This window comes from Chaetodon auriga, chromosome 2, assembly GCF_051107435.1.
Source record: "Chaetodon auriga isolate fChaAug3 chromosome 2, fChaAug3.hap1, whole genome shotgun sequence".
NCBI lineage: Eukaryota > Metazoa > Chordata > Actinopteri > Chaetodontiformes > Chaetodontidae > Chaetodon > Chaetodon auriga.
In genome coordinates, this window is record NC_135075.1 from 13567722 (window position 1) to 13586643 (window position 18922).

The 18922-nt window shown below is 41.6% G+C and overlaps 2 protein-coding genes across 3 annotated transcripts; both read right to left on the reverse strand.

The window, feature by feature from the left end:
* Positions 1-3688: 3688 nt before the first annotated feature.
* Positions 3689-5691, reverse strand: il19l (interleukin 19 like). The gene is made up of 5 exons (XM_076749592.1): positions 5524-5691; positions 5276-5338; positions 4689-4841; positions 4543-4605; positions 3689-4157 (listed from the first exon to the last, which is right to left on the reverse strand). Exons 1-5 carry the CDS (start codon positions 5680-5682, stop codon positions 4065-4067), a joined length of 531 nt encoding a protein of 176 aa, XP_076605707.1. The 5' UTR covers positions 5683-5691; the 3' UTR covers positions 3689-4064.
* A 1966-nt stretch (positions 5692-7657) lies between these two features.
* Positions 7658-16725, reverse strand: prelp (proline/arginine-rich end leucine-rich repeat protein). Of its 2 annotated transcripts, none has more exons than XM_076755593.1 (7): positions 16576-16725; positions 12007-12442; positions 11718-11903; positions 11434-11591; positions 11108-11304; positions 8532-8607; positions 7658-8419 (listed from the first exon to the last, which is right to left on the reverse strand). In XM_076755593.1, the coding sequence occupies exons 2-7, from the start codon at positions 12436-12438 to the stop codon at positions 8329-8331; spliced, it is 1140 nt and encodes a 379-aa protein (XP_076611708.1). In that variant the 5' UTR covers positions 12439-12442; positions 16576-16725; the 3' UTR covers positions 7658-8328. The 2 variants fall into 2 exon arrangements, with proteins under 2 accessions (XP_076611708.1, XP_076611716.1); XM_076755601.1 differs by lacking the exon at positions 16576-16725 and adding an exon at positions 16114-16339.
* Positions 16726-18922: the final 2197 nt, after the last annotated feature.

Sequence of the window (18922 nt, forward strand, 5' to 3'; positions counted from 1 at the left end):
GGAACAATAGAAAGATGATGTGACCACAGACATTATCAGCCTTCTAGAATATGATGAGAGGCACGGGTTAAAAGACTATGAACGTCCTGAATTCACCCCTCAGCTCCTTCTCCACCCTCATGAATTACACACAGCTTAGGGCAAAAATTTGGTGTGCCTTCTCTTCCTCTTTTGCAAGAACTGGACAATGCAGAGTTATGCACGCTGCTGCGGTTTCGGAATCACTGACTAATGCAATATTATCATCTGTCCTATGAGCCATCAGGACAGATCATAAACCGGGAAGAAACTCTTCCCTGTTTGACGTGGTCAGCCATTTGCCTCATGTCAAAAAGTGCGGGGAATATTTTGAGAGTTGTTGTCCAGACAGGAAGATGATTTTGACGGTTTGGCTGTGACAGACATGGACCAGAGCTCAGAGTCAGTCAATCACATGTTTTCCTAAAAAGCATGATTTCTGTTTTCTTATGTATCAAAACAGAAACCGACTCATTTATGCATTTTATGAGCAACAGTTCACCCTGGTAGTTCACTGGTCAAGAGGTCGAATAATTACTTAAAATTTGCTTTGAGAAACAATCATGACAGTCAGGGCCAGTATGGTACATTGTGAATCCACGTCCTCATTTTATAGATTAATTTTGATATTAGGTTGGCAGACCTTTCTGTTTTTTAGGGGCCAGTTAAACGTCAGCATCATCAAATCAAGCTTCCATCCCTAATAGAGAGGACTACTAATTGGGCTACGCCAATTATTTGTAAATCAGTTGCTAACAAGTGCTGGAGGTCAACAGTCATCATCTTCAGAGGGGCTGGCTTAGTGCTACATGGGAACATTACTTACATAGTCGTCTGCTATCTGGGAAAGGTCGTCTTGCAGAGTCCAGCTCTCCTCTAATACGGAGCGCTTGTAGTTGCACATAGGAGTAAAGGCGCTGCTGAAGATACTCAAGAGGACCATGATGGACTGCAGGAGAGACCAAGGAGTCATGCTCGTGGAGTCGTCTGGAGACAGGGAAGGGAAGAGTGGACCCACAGGTGTGAAGAGGCTGCCTTAAGAGGCATAATGGACGTTGAGGCTCTCTGACCTCTGAAATCTTCTTGGTAGAACCCCTGAAGAGCTCAGATGAGAAAGGTCTTGATGAGTCAGGGACTCATCTTGTGTCTAAATTTATAGCCACAGCGGGGGCAGATACTTGAGGGAGGAGTCTGATGGAAAGAAAACATGTTAAACATGCTTCATGCATTCAGGGGAATCTTTATTTCAGAACCATGCTGTGGATTTCCTCTGTCAGAGTACTTTTTACTACTACTACTTTTTAAATAGACAAACAGTCAAGCTATTTTTTCTATTTGATGCTGTTTTTTTTCACAATCATACACATGGTCTTCTCCCACAAGACTGGTACAACTACTATGCTAGCTGACTTTCAATATGTGCTTTTGTATTTGTCTGTTTGCATGTCTGCATTTCGCTGCGTGATTTCATGATTTTGTGTGTTTACAGTTTCAGTGTAGACACTTCTGCCCAGCCTGCTGGTATTATCAGTTGTGAGGTTATTTTTGCAGATAAGCAAGATTTTGCACTGTGTCATATGTTTCCCATCCACCGAGCATCAGTGATCAGTGACGTGCCTACACTGAAGTATCTGCTGCTGTACCAGCAGACTGCAGAGCAGCTTCTCTCCTCAGGCTGTGAGACTCCTCAATTCATCCTCTACATAACAAATGTATTTATATATTTTCATACACTATCGTTCAAAAGTTTGGGGTCACTTATTTTTTAAAGAAACGCACTGCTTTTTTAAATGAGGATAACATTAAATTAATCAGAAATACAGTCTATACACATTGTTAATGTGGCAAATGACTATTCTAGCTGCAAATGGCTGATTTTTAATGGAGTATCTACATAGGTGTACAGAGGAACATTTCCAGCAACCATCACTCCTGTGTTCTAATGGTACATTGTGTTAGTTAATCGTGTTAAAAGGCTAATTGATGATTAGAAAACCCTTGTGCAATTATGATAGCACAGCTGAAAACTGCTGTGCTGAAGCTATAAAACTGGCCTTCCTTTGAGCTAGTTGAGAATCCGGAGCATCAGCATTTGTGAGTTCGGTTATACTCTCAAAATGACCAGAAAAAGAGAACTTTCTTCTCAAACTTGACAGTCTATCCTTGTTCTGAGAAATGAAAGCTATTCCATGTGAGAATTTGCCAAGAAACTGAAGATTTCCTACAACGGTGTGTACTACTCCCTTCAGAGAACAGCACAAATGGGCTCTAACCAGAATAGAAAGAGAAGTGGGAGGCCCCGGTGCACAACTAAGCAAGAGGACAAGTACATTAGAGTCTGTAGTTTGAGAAATAGACGCCTCACAAGTCCTCAACTGGCAGTGTCATCAAATGGTACCTGCTAAACGCCAGTCTCAGCGTCCACAGTGAAGAGGCGACTCCGGGATGCTGGCCTTCTTGGCAAAGTGGCAAAGAAAAAGCCATATCTGAGACTGGCCAATGAAAGGAAAAGATTAAGATGGGCAAAAGAACAAAGACATTGGACAGGAAGATTGGAAAAAAGTGTTATGGACAAACAGTTTCCTCCTACAACAGGACAATGACCCAAAGCACACCTCCAAACTGTGCAAGAACTATTTAGGGAAGAAGCCGTCTAGTTGGGGCCCCTTGAGATGTTTCAGGTGTCTGTGAACTGTTGACGGTTCAATCAAAGAGACATTTCTCTTCTAAACTTCCCACATTCTTTCATATAAATAGTTTACAGCCCAAAGATGTAAAAGAATCCAAAATTTCAAAAAGCAAAGATTGGAGAAAATCCAGAGAAACAAATGGACATTTTCGCAGTGAAGTTTTATTATTATTATTTCCTGCCTGTCAGTAATCACCTCATGGCCCCTCAGATTAAGCTTGTGACTGCTTGGAGGGCCTCGACCCCTAGGTTGGGAACCACAGGACCTACCAGACTGTGTGTGAAGTCAATCAACTTACTCCACCTCAACATCAGTATGTACAATCTAATTAGATAATGATGTATGAGTCACGGGAGCCATTTTTCTGCAGAACGAGTGCTTTTACTACATTTTGCTGATTATACTTCAATACTTTTTCTTAAGTAGGATATAGAAAGTAGGACTTTGAGTATCTTTCCACCACTGGTTGGTGTCATGAATTCTGTCTGACATGATGATGTTTAATTGGTAAGTCATTTCCTGTTGAAATGAAAAAGCAAACTGACTGACCAGTTTAGAAAGACCTCTCTAGTTTCATTTCTTTCTCATTTCACCATTTGCAGAAGGTGAAAAACAGAGTGTCTGACAGACATTCCCTGTGGTTTGCTAAACCACAGACAGCTTTGCAAAGTGTGAGAATAAGTGTGTATCCATTTTTTTGTATCTGCTTTTCTGATCTGATGACATTACAGAAATAGCACGATGTGACTTTTGGGTCACTGTCTTAGTTAGAGGATGGGATGCCGTTAATGTTCAGTGTTGCAGACTTCATGTTTGTTGATGTTGAGCTGTCGCATCATTTAAACGGTAAAACAATGTGTTTTTATTGATCACCACTCCATGGTAATGCAGAGCAGACATCACATCTTTGTGTTGAAAGGAAACACTCAAATTTAGTAGATAAAGGTATTTTTTATTGACATATTGAAATTAAACCGGTATTCAAAGTACAAAATTGAAATCAAACCACGCGTCTCGCCTGAACGATAACCTCACAGTAGAAACACACTCAGAAGACCTTAAAAACTTTGTTCTTTTGATAAATATAAATACCTTTATGTGATATTAATTATAAATATTTCATCAAAACATTCAGTCCACATGTTAGTGGATAACACACACATTAAGTTAATTCAAGTACGAGAACTTACGTACGTAGAAATGCACAATGGCGCAGAAGGGAAGTTAAGGCATTTCTAACCTTCACTCTGCTTACAAGTAATGCCAGGTTAAGAGTTACATTGTTAGCTTGGGGGCTGATGGATTGCAAGCTTTGTGGGACTGCAGTGATGATTTTGCTGGTGAGTCTTTGTCTGGTCATGCGAGTGCGTTCTGGCCGAGTCCCTCCAGCCACTCCAGCACAGTGTCCAGTTCTCCCACGGCCTTCTGTGCCGCCTTGCTTATTTCTAGCTGCTCAGAGTGCAGGAGAAAGAAATGGAGAGAGAAAAGAGAGAACAGGGGATTTAATGATGAGCAGAGCTGTGCAGAAACAATGTTCTGTTTGCTTTGTCTTGCTAGAACCAGAAGGGTTTAATGGGGTTGATGGGGTTTAATGGAAGCTGCAGCTGCAGACACATGAGGAGGTGATTATGATATATTTAAGATAATAAGATACTCCAAATAGAATACTTGTAAATTGGTCATGAAAAGTAGCCCTTAACTACTGAAAGCCAACTGAGATATCATTTGAAAATGTGCATTAAATTGCTCCAGCACCCTCCGCAGTCCACTGTGACAGTGTGGGACATGAAGAGATGTTCCTGTACAGCGAGAGCTTATTCTTCATACAACGTACCTGGATAAACCGAGCATGCAGGGAGTCAACTGTCCTCCGAGTTTCCTCTGTGCACTGGCAGTGCTAAACAGAACAAAACGCAGTTATTAATACAACTAAAACACACGTTATCATTGAGCAGCTATCTTACTGAATCGCTAACTTACACAATTGTGTATGTCCCTCCTGATGCTGACAAAAGCGTTGGCCAGAGCACTGGAGCAGCGTTGATCCTGTGGCTCAGAGGAAGCGTAGTTTCTGAACACTCTCTCAACGTAGAAACGCAGCACAAGATACAGGAAACAGCACGTCTGACCGTCCTGATAGAGACACGTGAATGTCAGATTACTGCAGCTCCACACACACGCCCATATTACATAATCACACACTGTTTAGAGGGCCTTGAGCTGTCTGTGGCTTTGGGCCAATGGCACCGCCAAGAGGTGGCCAGAGGGGACCACGACACATAAAACCAGTATGAGTCTATGCATGTCAGTCAATTAATAACAATATCAAATAAGACATCAATCAGTATGTGAGTCCTTAACTCTTACATTGATGTAGTTTTCAACCAGTCTGTATACTACAGCAACATAATGCAGTTCCTGGAGCTCAGTTATGGCTTTTGGTTGTGGTGTGTCACCCCAAGAGTTTCTGGCCACCCCCATGAAAAATCTCTGGTGGTGAAGCTGCTCGGGGTGGAGAAATGTTCTGCTAGGAAGAAGATAACCAGCACTATATGATAAAGACTCACCTGAACCTCTTTAATTGATGATTTGTCCAGAAGTTTCACTCCGATCTCATGGTCTGCTGCTATCTGTGATGCAAAGACCACAAAGAACAAGTGAGAACCTCCTTTTATTTTCCATCCACTTTAAGGCTTCATGAACAGCGTTTGCTGTCAAAGTCGCCTGTGTCTGCATGTTATGCTGCATTTGTTGATTTCTTTCATTTCTTTTCAGTCAGTCAGTGGTTTTGAGAAGGTGTCTGTAGTAAACTCACCACATTTGATCGTATGTCAGAGTAGTATTTACGCAGCTCGTGTGTGTGAACGATGACAGAGCAGCTGTTCAGATGCAGAGCTCGGCTCTCCACGAGTTCATTCAGGCAGATGAGCAGGAGGAGCAGGCAGAGGGAGCGGCTGAGCAGCATCTTCATCATGGTGGTTATCTAAAAGAGACATTGTGTTTGAAGATTAATGACTTATTACATGTAGGTAAGGGTTAGTCTGTGGACTATTTTAATTATAGATGATTCTGTTTAACAAATTCTTGATCATCTGAGGAGGTACAAAAACTATAAAATGTCAAAAAATCACAGTTTCCCATGGCTTAAGATGATGTCTTCATAATTTTTGTTTTGTTTGAACATTCCCAAAATCTCAGTTTATAGTGATTTACCAAACGAGATAATAGCAGAAAAAACACACATTTCAGAAGCTGGAACCAGCAAATGTTTAGCATTTAGCAGGAACAATGAATAAAACTTTTTTCTATTAATAAACTGCATTTAGAGCATATGACATAAATTATTAAAAATATTTGTATATATTCTCTCATCCCAGCTGACTTTCCTACCATGTTTTGAAAATTAAGGCAAACGGACATTGTCATGTTCAGGCACCATCACCCAGCACCACCTGTGCTCAGACTCACCTGTGTGTGTGTTACTCAGAGGAAGAGTCCTGGGAAAGATGTGCCTCTGTGTCTCCATGCTGTCTCCTCTTATAGTGGAGTGAGGGGGATTTTTTACCAGGTATTTCACAGGTTCCACACACACACACACACACACAAACACACACACCTGTGTACGTACATGCACACAATGAGTTTACAGGAGGAGGAAGCGTGTTGCAATTAGAGGAACTGCCTGCTGATGTCTCAATAGAAAGAAAAGGAAAGGGAGTGATTCTTCCTCCCTGGTTATTGCAGAGAAACACCTTCGCTGTCAGTGCTGTGTAATTATGTCACGAGTCACTGATGAGGTCAGAGTGTTGTCATTCCTCTGCAGTGTTAAACATTCAGCTGTATATTCCTTATTTTAAAAATCTTAAAAGGCTTTAAAAATGTGTACTGTTTTAGGGGGAAAGATATGTCAGCGTGTTCTTGAGTTGACCTCTGACCCATCACCATGCCTGCTCTCAAATGCTGTTCTAACTGTTCTGCTATATGCTGGAAATAAGACCTCACTCATCACAAGGCATACTACTCTACGTGCTACCCTACTCGTCTTCCTCTTGCTCCCTCTGGCAGTGACTTCCCTCCTGACAGATGGGTTCTGACCGTAACAAGCTGCAGAACCTGCTTGCCTAGGCAGGTTCGCGTTTGATGAAAAATGACTTGTGGTGGAAAGAATCATGAGCAGGGAAATCCAGTGGGAACAAGAATAACCCTCGTTCAAGGAAAATATGATGTCAATCAATAACACCTATAGCAATTATAATAAGTTTAAATAAGGAAGTGCAAAGTTTCCAAAGTTCCCTTGAGGAGGCGTGCAAGTCAGCCAGCACAGGAATGCTGAATGCTTGTTTCTAACCACTAGAGGTCAGCATGAAGCTTTTTGAACAAGGACCAAGTTGCACTTATCCAAGTCACAAGACTCTTAAGTGCTGCTTCAACAGCTGGTGGATGTATCAGCTACTGGTCTAAGGTAATTCTGATCATGTAATGTAGTCAAGTTGCATCTTTACTGTCTCAAAAGTAACAGACAACATTACTTTGTGTATGTGAGCTTTGTTTTGTTGACAAAAATATTTGTTCTAAATGATTACAGGTCAAATAAAGCTGGATAATCATTGCCTACATTATGATCACTGCAACAAAATCTGAAAAGCCTGAGTTCACTGAAAGGTTTTTACTTCAGTTCTATTCAAATAGATTTGAATCTTTTCTGACATGTTCTCACTATTACTGCAAAGGAACTGGTATCCTTTATGTATTGTAGATCAGGTGCAAATTAAGATACAAGACATGAGCAGTCAGGTGACATTGCTCATATTCTTCATGTTAATCTTGCAGTTAATGTTTGGATCATACATATAAATACGTTACTTTCACATAAATTATAGTTCAAATGTGTTGCTGTTGAAGTTAAAATCTCATTCGTAATTTAAATGAAACATCAAACATGGTCAAATGATCAAAGAAAATGATTTATTTTCCATTATTTATACAAAGCTTCTTTATACAGAAGAATAATATACAGAGGACTAAGAATAAAAAGAATAAAATGACATTTTTACATGGAGTACCTTGAAAATCGCAGGCACATGTGGGACAGTTTCAACTACATGGTAGTTATGTTTTAAAATGGTTCTTCTGGCATCCACTGCAGGTCTGTTTGTAGTCCTTGGTGGCAGCTCTACGCATCTGCTAGTGAACATAACTACACTCCACATCTGTAGCATGTCTGTCAATGTACCTGTATTTTCAGGCTTTACTCATTTTTTTGCATTGTAATTCAATAAACAAAAAACAGCTGATAAACTGTAACTCCTAAAAAAAGAGCCTAACCCTAAATGTTGGGATATCCACTCTTTGTAGATTCCTAGTTCGGCGTTATCATTCTCTTGAATCTGGCAACAGTGAAACTTTAAAAGCATCAAAGCTTTACAGTTTTTTTCTCCATACACTTGGAGTTCCACATTATGTGTGGTTGGATATACCTTGTGCTTCACTGAGCATGTTTTGCCTTAAATTCAATTTGTACTCTGTGTGTGCGTGTCTGTATGTGTGTGTATGTGTCTGCACGTGTGTGTGCATGTGTGTGTGTGCGTGCATGCCTCCAGGGCCTTTAGGCACGATTCTCCTAAAAGACAATAGAGCGGAGGTGTCTGAAGCACATGATGACATCCAGAGGGATGGGAGGGTTCAGGTGATTTCCATCCAAGCGCAGGTACCTGACGTAACAGAGCAGGTTCTTAACTTCATGCCATCATAAACATTTTGTTCCTATTTACAGTCTGTCAAAGGGTGCTGCATTGTATTGTTGAGTGCCAAGATGTGACGCACCTTAGTCTGGGCACCAGGCTCAAGTCGCTCAGGTCGGCCTGTGGACTGAATGGGCAGATCACGGTGCCGTTGATGCCTGTTGGGAAAACACACAGTCATGAATGTTGTTTTCCATCAAACAAGCAAGAAAGAAATAAAATCTGGCAATCGAATAGAATTATCTTACTTGTTTATAATACTACTCATTTAATTTTGGTGATTTATACTTCAATTTTCAGAGAGACAGAAAAGACATAAATCATTTAAGCCAACAAAAGCAGGAATAAAACAAATGAGGAGTAAATGAAATACAGACAAGAAAACAAGGAGAAATGAATAAAAGGCAATTATCATGGAAACAGCTCTCAGTAGGATTAAGTTTGAAGCATGATTTAAATCTGTTATTGTCCAGCTTTCCTCAAGACAGAAGAGCTAGCTCCCAAAAGATTCTCGGAATAATGTTATTTACAGCTGAGACAAATGGAATTTTGCCACTATTTAGTAGATTTTATGGTATTGCATTTATTTCAGTTGTCTTTATTTTACCCTAAACAACCTGATACAACAGTCTATCAGCTCACAATCATTGTACATTTCACCATGCTTCAATGTAATCAAATGGTACACTTCCAGGTAAAGTTAGAGCTACTTTTAAAGATAGAATAAATAAGATTACAGTAGGCCAATACAGAAGCTTAAAGCTGCATTAATATTTTTTTTGGGCCACAGGGGGCCCCAACATAAAGGTTATATGGCTAACATGTCTTGCCTGTTTACACATTTATCAGGCATGGACTCATTTGGATTTCTGGCCACCTGAGAAATGTAAGAAATGCAATAGTCACTCTCATTTTGACTCCTGAGAAAATTGTGTGAGTCTTCAGTTTGCTAGATGTTCAACAGTGAGACTGAACCAAATGACATTTTCTGAGCTCAAAGAGTCTAAAAGTTTACTCTGTTGACGCTAAAAAGAGCTGCAGAGTCAACTGATAATTCTCTGTGGGTTCATCCCTGTAAACTTGACTTCTTTCACATTATGAATATTGATTAGTGAAAGGAAGTGAGATTAGATTTTACTAGATTAGGCCACATAAATCAACTTGTTTGAGGTTTGAAGGCACAGTTAAGATGACTCAGATAGCTAGCTGACTCATTAAAAACAACTCCAGGTATAAAAATGTGTTCTTATCGTGAACAGATTAATCAGAGCTTGGTTTGTCCTTCATGGTGGTTGGTTTATGTCTTTCATGTCAGAAAAGATTTTCTGTGAAATCAAACTCAAACTTAGAATAATATTGCCCTTATTTTAAAGCCCCCCACCCGTACAGGTGGTGTTTTCACTAGATCTACTTAATTAGACTCTCAGGACTGTGTTGACATGTACAGGCTGTGCTTTACTGCCATCTCCCACACAGTCCTGTAAACCTTGTTAGAACTTACACCTTTATCATTCTTGTTAATACATGGAGTTTGGTGAACTCATGTAATTCCCAGCATTCCCAGCAAACCTGTTTGGGTCTACAGGGATGTGAATCCAAATAAATTTCCCAGCTCTGTCCTGGGATGCCCTCTGGAACTGGTGGAGGAGGTGGGGGGGAGGAGGATGACAGCCAAGCTGTCCTCCATGACAGACAATGACTCCCACCCCCTCCAAAACACACTCACTGCACTGAGGAGCTCCATCAGTGACAGGATGCTACATCCAAAGTGTGTGAAAGAGCGGTATCGCAGGTCATTCCTCCCTGCAGCTGTCAGATTGTACAATAAAAACAACCCCAAGTAATCAGTGCAATAGTCTGGACAATAAGCTGTGCAATAATACATGTACATAACAATCTGTAAATACGATCTGCAATTTCTTACAATTTTTTTTTACAATTTCTTTCTTTTTATTTGTATTTAAATCCTCACTCTCTTGTATATACTGTTTTGTTTCTAATCTGCATTGCACTTCTTATATTAATCTTCACTAATCTTTACTGATGCTTCTGTATTCTGAAATTTCCCCTCGCGGGACAAATAAAGGAATATTGATTGATTGATTGATTAAATTTACAGCATTATATTAAAGCTGCGTTCTTGTATTTTCGGCCCCTTGGTGGCAGCAGAGCAAACAGTAAAAACAACATTGACAGCACCTCTCAAAGATGTTAAGGCAAATAGTTTCCTATTTACACATCCAGCAGACACATGGCATCAGCATTCATTTGGGTTGAGTTTCTGGAGACCTGACAAGTGTCTAATATTATCCCTCTGGAAAGAAAGAAAACAAATTTGTCTTTTTGGCTACTAAATGCAAAAGCTGCTAGCCTTATGTGCCTGCTAACGTGTGCTGGGCAGGTTGCAGTGTTGTTTGCAATGGAGATGAGTTTGATGAGAGCAGTGAGAGTAAATCAAAACAGTAAAGGTAGCAAAACAATGAGCTGAGACAATGCAGGGCAGCTGAGTTGGTGATAACTCTCTGTGGCTTGATAAGTGCAGCTTTAAGTACACTAAATGTCGTGTAAAGATGGCTCTTGTTGCCATGTATTATCTAATAGGCAGACATATTTATGCTACCTCTCACAACTCCTGAAGCTGCTGCTGAGATAACTCACTCTCGATGCTGTTGTGGTTGAGGTGCAGGTGCTCCAGGTGACCGTTGAACAGAGGAACAGAAGCGAGTTGGTTGTGGGACAGTTGCAGGTCCAGCAGGGTGGATATGTTGAACACAGCCTTGGGAAGTCCTTTATCACTCAGCTGGTTGTGGTTCAGCCTCACAAACGCCAGGTGAGTGAAGTCTTTGAAGTAGTCTCTGAACAAGACATTGGGTGAGAAGAACAACTGTAAAGTTCTGAATCCAAACAGTGTTTTACAATGCATGCAGTGTTTTTATGCCTGTATGCTCATCAGCTATTTGACAACATGTGCACTGTATACTTGCTTTGGGATGTCATCTATACTGTTTCGGTCCAGGAAAAGCTGTATGACGCCATTAGGTACGCCAGCAGGCATCTTTTTCAGGATGTTACGAGCCAGATTGAGCTGCATGAGGCTTGCCAGGTCCTTAAATGTGTTCTTTCCCAGATCACTGTCACTCAGCTGAAAGAGAAGTCATCAGATACTCATGTATGCTCCAGAAATGCATACAGACGGTAGACACTGCTCATACCTAAACCGCCTGGTGTATTAAGATGCTCACAAAGGTGCTTTTACACAGAGGTTTACCTGGTTGTTGTACAAGTCAAGCATAGTCAGGTTCCCCATCTTGTTGAATGCACCAGCAGGGATCTTAGAAATGCGATTCCTACTGAGGCGGAGCTGCTCCAGGCTTGCTGGGAGGCCTGAGGGGACCTCTCTCAGCTGATTACCCTGTGCATAGAGGTACAGCAGTGCTGGGATCTTCTGAAACACCTGCACAAGAGACAGATACAGAAAACACATTTTTGGTTTGGTTTTTGGATGGTTTTTCATGGTATTTTCAAATCATGAATATTAATTGAGGAAGCTCTCTGACCTGTTTGTTTATTCGATGAATGCGGTTATTGGCCAAGTTGACCCAGCGGACCTCAGTGGCATTGAGGAACGGCTCTTCCGTCACCTCTGAGATGTAGTTGTTCTGCAGGTACAAGTAGTGGGTTCTAAATGGGATGGTAGGGATCACGCGGATGTTCCGGTTCTCACAGTTAAGAGAATTCGGATAGCTTGGGGAGCAGAAACACTCTCTGGGGCAGTCAGGATACATGGAGGGTGGGCCCAGGATGGGTGGGGGGAAGTCTGTAGGCTCCTGGGGCTCTGGCTGTGCTGGTGCAGCAGGCTTGGGGACAGAAGGCTTCCTGGTGGTGGCTGGGCGCCTGGTGGGCTTCTTTGGCCGAGGTCTCTGGGTGGACACTGCCCCCATCAGGAGGAACAGAGCCAATGCAGAGACGAGTCCCGCGCCGGCCTTCATGGTCCTATAGCAGAGCATGAAACACAGTTACTGGAAAGGTAGATGCTGCTGTATGTTCAGCAAAGAGAGAGAAAGAAGCCTTCCTCCAGCACACAACCTGTTGTTTTGGTTCTGCTGGCTAACCGCTAACACCCAAATTTCCTCTTTGGAGGATCGATGAAGGAATCTTATCTTATCTTAGCCAACATGGTCGTCTTATCCTACCCATACAGAAAGATCAATAACAAAAATACATGCCCATTGGTCCTTTTTGTGTCTCTTGCTGTGTGTGGGAGCAAACCCTGCTTCCTTCATTAGTAGGCATTTAGAGTCTCAGAGCAGACCGAGGCAGTCATCTCTGATTACACTGAAAACTTCAGTAGGCAACTGTTTGCATTTTCCTTTTGTTTGTTCCCATTTTTAGAGAAGCCTGGGGATATTTTTTGGCTTGCATCAAAAATAAATGATCGTTGTTCAACCTGAGTTGAGAGGAAGAGTTTGCAGCATTGAACTACAGCATGTAGACAAACACAAAGCAGGTTTATTTAACCACAAAGACACAGAGACTGTAAAACAGACTGTATTTTGACATCAAATATTGCTGCTTGATACTGTAAGTGGAAATGTTGCTCTTAATGACTTCAGTGTGCACTATGTGCAGTAAGAGAGCAGTCTGGTTAACCAAGCGTTCAGTTGCTTTCATAGTTTCTCAAAGTGTGAATGAGTAAGAGAACTGTGTTTGTGCATGCTGTGCGTTGATTAGTTGTCGTAATGTCAAAGCGACATATGGTATTCCAGTTTAAACAAATGGAATATGGTGGTTTGTGGCTTGGTAATATAAGTGAAAGAGAGTGAGCAAGAAAGTAGGCAGTGATTTGTTTAATTTGATTAAATTCAAGGGGAGGGGCAAATACTGATACAGGAAATTAGCAATCATGGAAGAGAGAGGGAAGGAAAGGTTTTGGGATAAAGGCTCTATTGTCAGCACTGGTCCAGAGGGAGTGCTGTGGAGGGGAATCTGGAAGGTTTAGGCTCTTTGACCCAGGAGAGGCCCAGAGGAAACTGGGCTAAATCCCAGTGGAGACAATATATATATATTTCAAACCATGATTAATGCCAAACTGTTGGAAGCAGAGCTTAATCCATGATGAATACTCGACACTCAAGAGTTTGAACTTTCTCCAGGAGAGCAGAGGGGAGGTCATTTCAGGCTCCTACTGTAATTGATGACCTCTAAAAAGCAGATGTGTGCAGCTTGTATTGGCTTAGCTTTTGGGTGTGTGCAGTGTAATGACCTCCATACACTCAGACTGAGAGACACTACACACATACACACACACACACACACACACACACACACACACACACACACACACACACACACACACACACTCATTTATTCCTGTTTCTGGTGCTTTACACACCTGTCAGATCAGCCACACTGCTTCCTGGCTCCTTCATACACAGATGTTTTACTTAGCATCACAAGCATTCACCCAGTAGAGATAAGTTCACTTCTTGTCTCTTAAATCTCTAGTTTAAGATTATTCAGAAGGTTTGCTTGTGTCCATTTGTTTCTTTGTGCTGTGCGTTGTTCCTCATCAACAAAAGGCTGCTGAAAATAATCACAACACAAATGCACCATTAGTTTCCAAAGACTTTGCTCCAGTTAGGCAAGCCTCCGGCCAATTTGATAAACATCACACATGAATCACAGGGCAGGAATGGGGCTCAGAGCCAGAATCTGTCCTGCCTGGAAAAACAAATCTGAACTTTTCTCTGACAGTGTTCTCTGGCATTACCCTTCCTTTTCCCTCTCAGCCACCCAGAGCCTCCCAGCCCCTCATTCAAAACCAGAACCAGCTCTTCTTTGTGCTGCTGTTGTCATGAATCTGGCAAACAACTAAAAACCTCAAAGTCAAAATCGGCTGACTTTGGCCTTGTTATTTGTGACCTCGATAAGCCAATCTGATGAGTATGGGAACTGCACTTATTGCAGGGGTCAGAGATTCCTGTCGTACAGTTCTGCAGGTCACTGACCAGATTCCCATTTCAGATGACTGGAAATCATGTTTCCATCACCGTTATTAACTAGACTTTAAACACAACAATTGTGGAGAAGGTCCATTTAGTAGGTGTCCTAACAGCTTTTTGACAATTTTTCAGCTATATAGCAGATACAGAATTACTATTTGCAGAGTCGATCTGCTGATGAAGCTCATGTGATGTGACCGAAAGCCCCAGAACAGTTAGTAAATGGAGCCATCGGTGGGAATGTTTTCTCTGCTGCTGTTTGAGCTTTGTCTACAGCTTACTTTTCCTTATCTAAAATGTAAATTCCAAATATGTCCACTCAAATTAGGACTTGCCATGACTCAAACTTAACATATCAGTAAAACTATTTACTTTCTCATGAGTCTTACTTCTGCTTTTTCACATCTACGACCAAGATGTTGTTACTATTATTAGTGCAGTTGAAGAAACTTTGATCTGAAGCTGTTTCTGAAAGTGAAAACTGCTGTTTTAATATCTTTACTTTTTATTTGAGTACTAGTACTAGCTGGAAGTCTTCTTGAGAGACCTTCAGACGAGATATTAATATCCTCAGTCAGCATCGGAGCTGTGTCACTGCTGTTTATGTGCCTCACGAGAGTAAAGAAAATCTCATTTTCAAGTAGCTTTCGAACAAAGCTCTTTGTTTCCATGAAGCCCTCCATGATGAGCTCTTTCCAATTCATTTTTTTCCTTGTTTGGCAGAACAGGCACTGCAATTCCTTTAACCAAAAATCACCACCACTGTTTTGTAAGACCACAGAAATAGCCTTGAATAAGAGCCACGTCATGCACGGCAGAGATCTGACTCAAATTTCTGAAAATATCTGGACCTGATCAATTACAAAATAATCTCCAAATAATATAAATGGTGGTATGTGTGACATCATACAAATTGCATCTTCTGACTGTTACGACCATCTCTATGTATCTAAAACATAGTTAAACCCATCCACCTTAACTTAAAGATGTTAAAATTGCTCGGCATAAAGCACTGGAAAAGTTTGCAGAAGTATTGAAACCCTCGTCAGCAGCAGATACTCGACATTTGAATTACAAGACTGCCAAAATATTTCCTCATGCGGGTGGGGCAGTCCAGCAGCATCTGTGCGAAGACTGGATCTACATCTCTGGTATGTTAGTCTGGATATTAGAGGGTGCACAAAACAAATGATTAATTTGTCAATAAACTAAAATAAAATGATTCTAATTTAAAGTGAAAAGAGAGTAGAGCCCTTCAGACTGTAGGCTGTCTCTTCTTCTGTCATCACTGCATGTTTGTCCTGATCATCAGCCAACTAAAACCATATTGTTGTTTTCTTTTTACATTCTTCACACACCACACAGAGGATTTGTAAAAGCTCAACCCTCCTACAACACAGTGATTCACCACAGCCTGTGATTTTGAAAAAAATATGCACGAGCAGTGAGATGTTTTCCTTTTTTTTTCTTTTTTCCCCCCATATTTCCACAACATTTCTCTTCAGTTTTTTTTTCAGCCTTTGGTTAATACCAATCCACATCTATGATCCATCAGATCCATCATTGCAATGAAAAAATGACAATTTCAATGCAGCAAAACATCCTGTTTGTGCACTGCCTTGAAATTCCTTTCAGATCCACCTGATGAGATGCAAAACTCACAAAGTTTCTTTTCCACCAGCCAAAGTGAGCAACAGGCAGTTTTCACAAGCGTGATTGCAGCTTCACTCTTCGTATTTTAACTGCACTGCAGCAGCTGCAGCTGTCCTCACTCACAGATGGAAAAAGCTGAAATCAAATCAAGGTGAGTGCGCAGGAGTGGAGAAAAGCAGCCGAGTCAAAGTGTGCAGCGGCTCCCTGGAGGACAGAGTGCCAGTCTGTATGGCACAGTGTTTCTATAGAAACACAGCAGCATGGCTCAGCAGTGCCTGTGCCAGGATTCCCCCCTCAGTCCACACTCACTCATACACACACACAGAGTCACACACACACAGAGTCACACACACTGCTCTTTCCGCCTCTCTGTGTTTCACACACCGACACACTCCTGCCTGCAGCCTAATCTTATTGATAATGTCCCTTCTAAAACAGTCCCCCCTGGAAACAACAAATAAAGTTTCTTACCTGCCTCTGGTACCTGCCCTCTTTTGTCAAGTCACAAGTTTTGTGTCTTTTCTTCTCTCTGCCTCTCTCACTCTTTTCCTTCCCCTCCCTCTCTCTCCCTCTCTCTCTCTCCCTCTCTCTCTCTCTCTCTCTTCCTCTGAATCTCTCTGTCCCTAACCCTCCCCTCACTCCCTCGCTCTCCCTCGCTCTCTCTCTCTCTCTCTCTCGCTCTCCTTTGGTGGACGAGCCTGCCTATTGGGTTTGTTCCCTGGCTTTTTTCCCTCTGAAGGTCACAGTGGTTCTTTCTCCCCCTCTGCTCGGCTCAGGGCCAGGGAGGTTTAATCTTAATTCCTTCTGGAAGACCGCCGACTCTTTTCATGTGTCTGAACTTTGTCACTGTTTGTTATTATTTTGTTCAGTTGCAGCATAGCATGAGAGTGTTTGTCTCAAATAGACACAAAAAGAAGAAGAGTGCATGACCATGTTAGCATATTTGTGTGTATGCACAAGCTTGTGTTTCTTTATCAGAAGGCTTTGAGAAATGCTGTGAACACTGGACCTCTGTTAGGGAAAGCCCAGCTGAAATTGCATCTCCCCTCTGTCTCCCACCCACCCTGCTATTGTTTAGATGACTGCACACATATCCAGTCATGTGCTTTTCATTAGCAGCATCTCTCCACTGACTCCATGGCATCTTTTCTGTGTCAGTTAAATGTCTAGGAGGATTATTTTCCCCCTCCAGCATCAGTAAACTCAAGCAGTCTGCTTACCGATGTCCAGCTGAGACACGGGGTGCTGTGGAGGGGTCTTTCAGGAAGTAGGGTTGTGTGGCACTGTGATCAACAAAGTTTAGAGTCACTATGTGTATGTGTATGTGTGTCCGTGTGTGTGTGTGTGTGCGTTAATGTGTCACTGGGGGTTAGGAGTTGGACATGTGTTTGCTGCCCTGCATTCCTGTAGAGTGAGCTGCAGTTGAAGGATAATGAGGCAAACATATGTGGGGAGCAGTTTTGAACACACGTATGCACACATGCACCTCATTTTCCCACTTTGCCTCACTGTCTTTTTCTTTTCATGAATTCTCCCCACTGCAGCCCCATCTCCTCTGCACTCAGTCACCAGGTCTGGGATACTGAGCTCAGCTGGGCCAAACATCTGCTCCAGACTGGTCCCACCAAGGAACAGAAGGAGGCTTCAACAAATACGACACAGAGAGAAATGGGTATTAGAACAAATATGTCACTTTTTGGATGGTTTTCTTTTTCTTTCTCATCTTATCTGCTACCATTCAAGAGAAGCTCCAAGAATGCCTTTTCATGATTCCTCTGATCAACTACAGTGACCTCATTTCTCCCGAAAGGTTTTTTATTTTGTGCTGCCTGCAGGGATGACATCATTGGAAATAGTTGCTCGTTAACAAGAATGTCTCATGATTTGGTTTAATGTTTCATGTGTATCATGTCCATAAAATAATATCATCTGAAGTGAATTTAGAATAGTACTGTACAGAAAGGTTTAAACTGAATGAACTGGAAATTAAAGTGAAGGTAATTCTCTACATGAGGTGGTGTCCCACAAGTTGTCTGGCTACTGTTTGGCACTGTGCTGACAATGAATGTGACAGGCCTGGTCTGTGCCTGCACTGCTCTCTCTACAGAGACGACTGACACCATTTAATGCAAGCAAAATGAGTCCAAGAGACTTTCGATGTGTGCATGTTTCATATTAGTGAGAGACAGAGAAACACCAAGAATCACCAAATCCACTCTCACATTAATGAAGACATAAAGGCAATTTACTCCATTATCCAGTCCAACATTAAAAGACGGGAGTGGGAGGTTACGCCAAAATATACTGCGAGTTCATTTTAGTGACTGAGCCCATGAATTCAGTGAAGTCACTCATGCAAGTTTCTTTTAAGTGAGGAGTTAAAAAAACAAGCTTGTCTCCTTCAGCTCTTGCACCTCCTCCTTGAGGATAAGTGGCAGAGCTGAAATGTTGAAGAACTCAAGTGTTAGTTTTTTCCAGAGCTGTAAATTATTGTCGTGCAAAAGATGCATGATTGTCTCATCTGAGTTACCAGAGTACAATTTAATTCAATACAACAGCCATTGTTGACACTGTTCAACAAGTCATCTATCAGAATGATCAGTAACATGGAGTGAAGCAGTATAAGTCATTGATTTGAGTCCACAGTCATGTTTTAATCACTGACCGACTGATTATAACTGACACATCAGTGCATGTAATCGCCTGCAATATGTTTTCTATCAATCAGTACAATATATTGCAGAGATGAGAGAAGTTAGTCGTCGAGTTTGTGGATTGATTACCAAACATAGCAGGAGTGAAGAAACTACTGAGGAGC

Excerpts from the sequence above, each read along its gene's own strand:
- il19l (XM_076749592.1), bottom strand. The coding sequence starts at position 5,682 with ATGATGAAGATGCTGCTCAGCCGCTCCCTCTGCCTGCTCCTCCTGCTC. Across the intron at positions 5,339-5,523 it reads CTGACATACGATCAAATGTG|ATAGCAGCAGACCATGAGAT; the intron begins GTGAGTTTACTA and ends TTTGCATCACAG. Across the intron at positions 4,606-4,688 it reads GGAGGGACATACACAATTGT|CACTGCCAGTGCACAGAGGA; the intron begins GTAAGTTAGCGA and ends TGTTCTGTTTAG.
- prelp (XM_076755593.1), bottom strand. The coding sequence starts at position 12,438 with ATGAAGGCCGGCGCGGGACTCGTCTCTGCATTGGCTCTGTTCCTCCTG. Across the intron at positions 11,592-11,717 it reads TTGACTTGTACAACAACCAG|CTGAGTGACAGTGATCTGGG; the intron begins GTAAACCTCTGT and ends CTTCTCTTTCAG. Across the intron at positions 11,305-11,433 it reads AGTATAGATGACATCCCAAA|AGACTACTTCAAAGACTTCA; the intron begins GCAAGTATACAG and ends TGTCTTGTTCAG.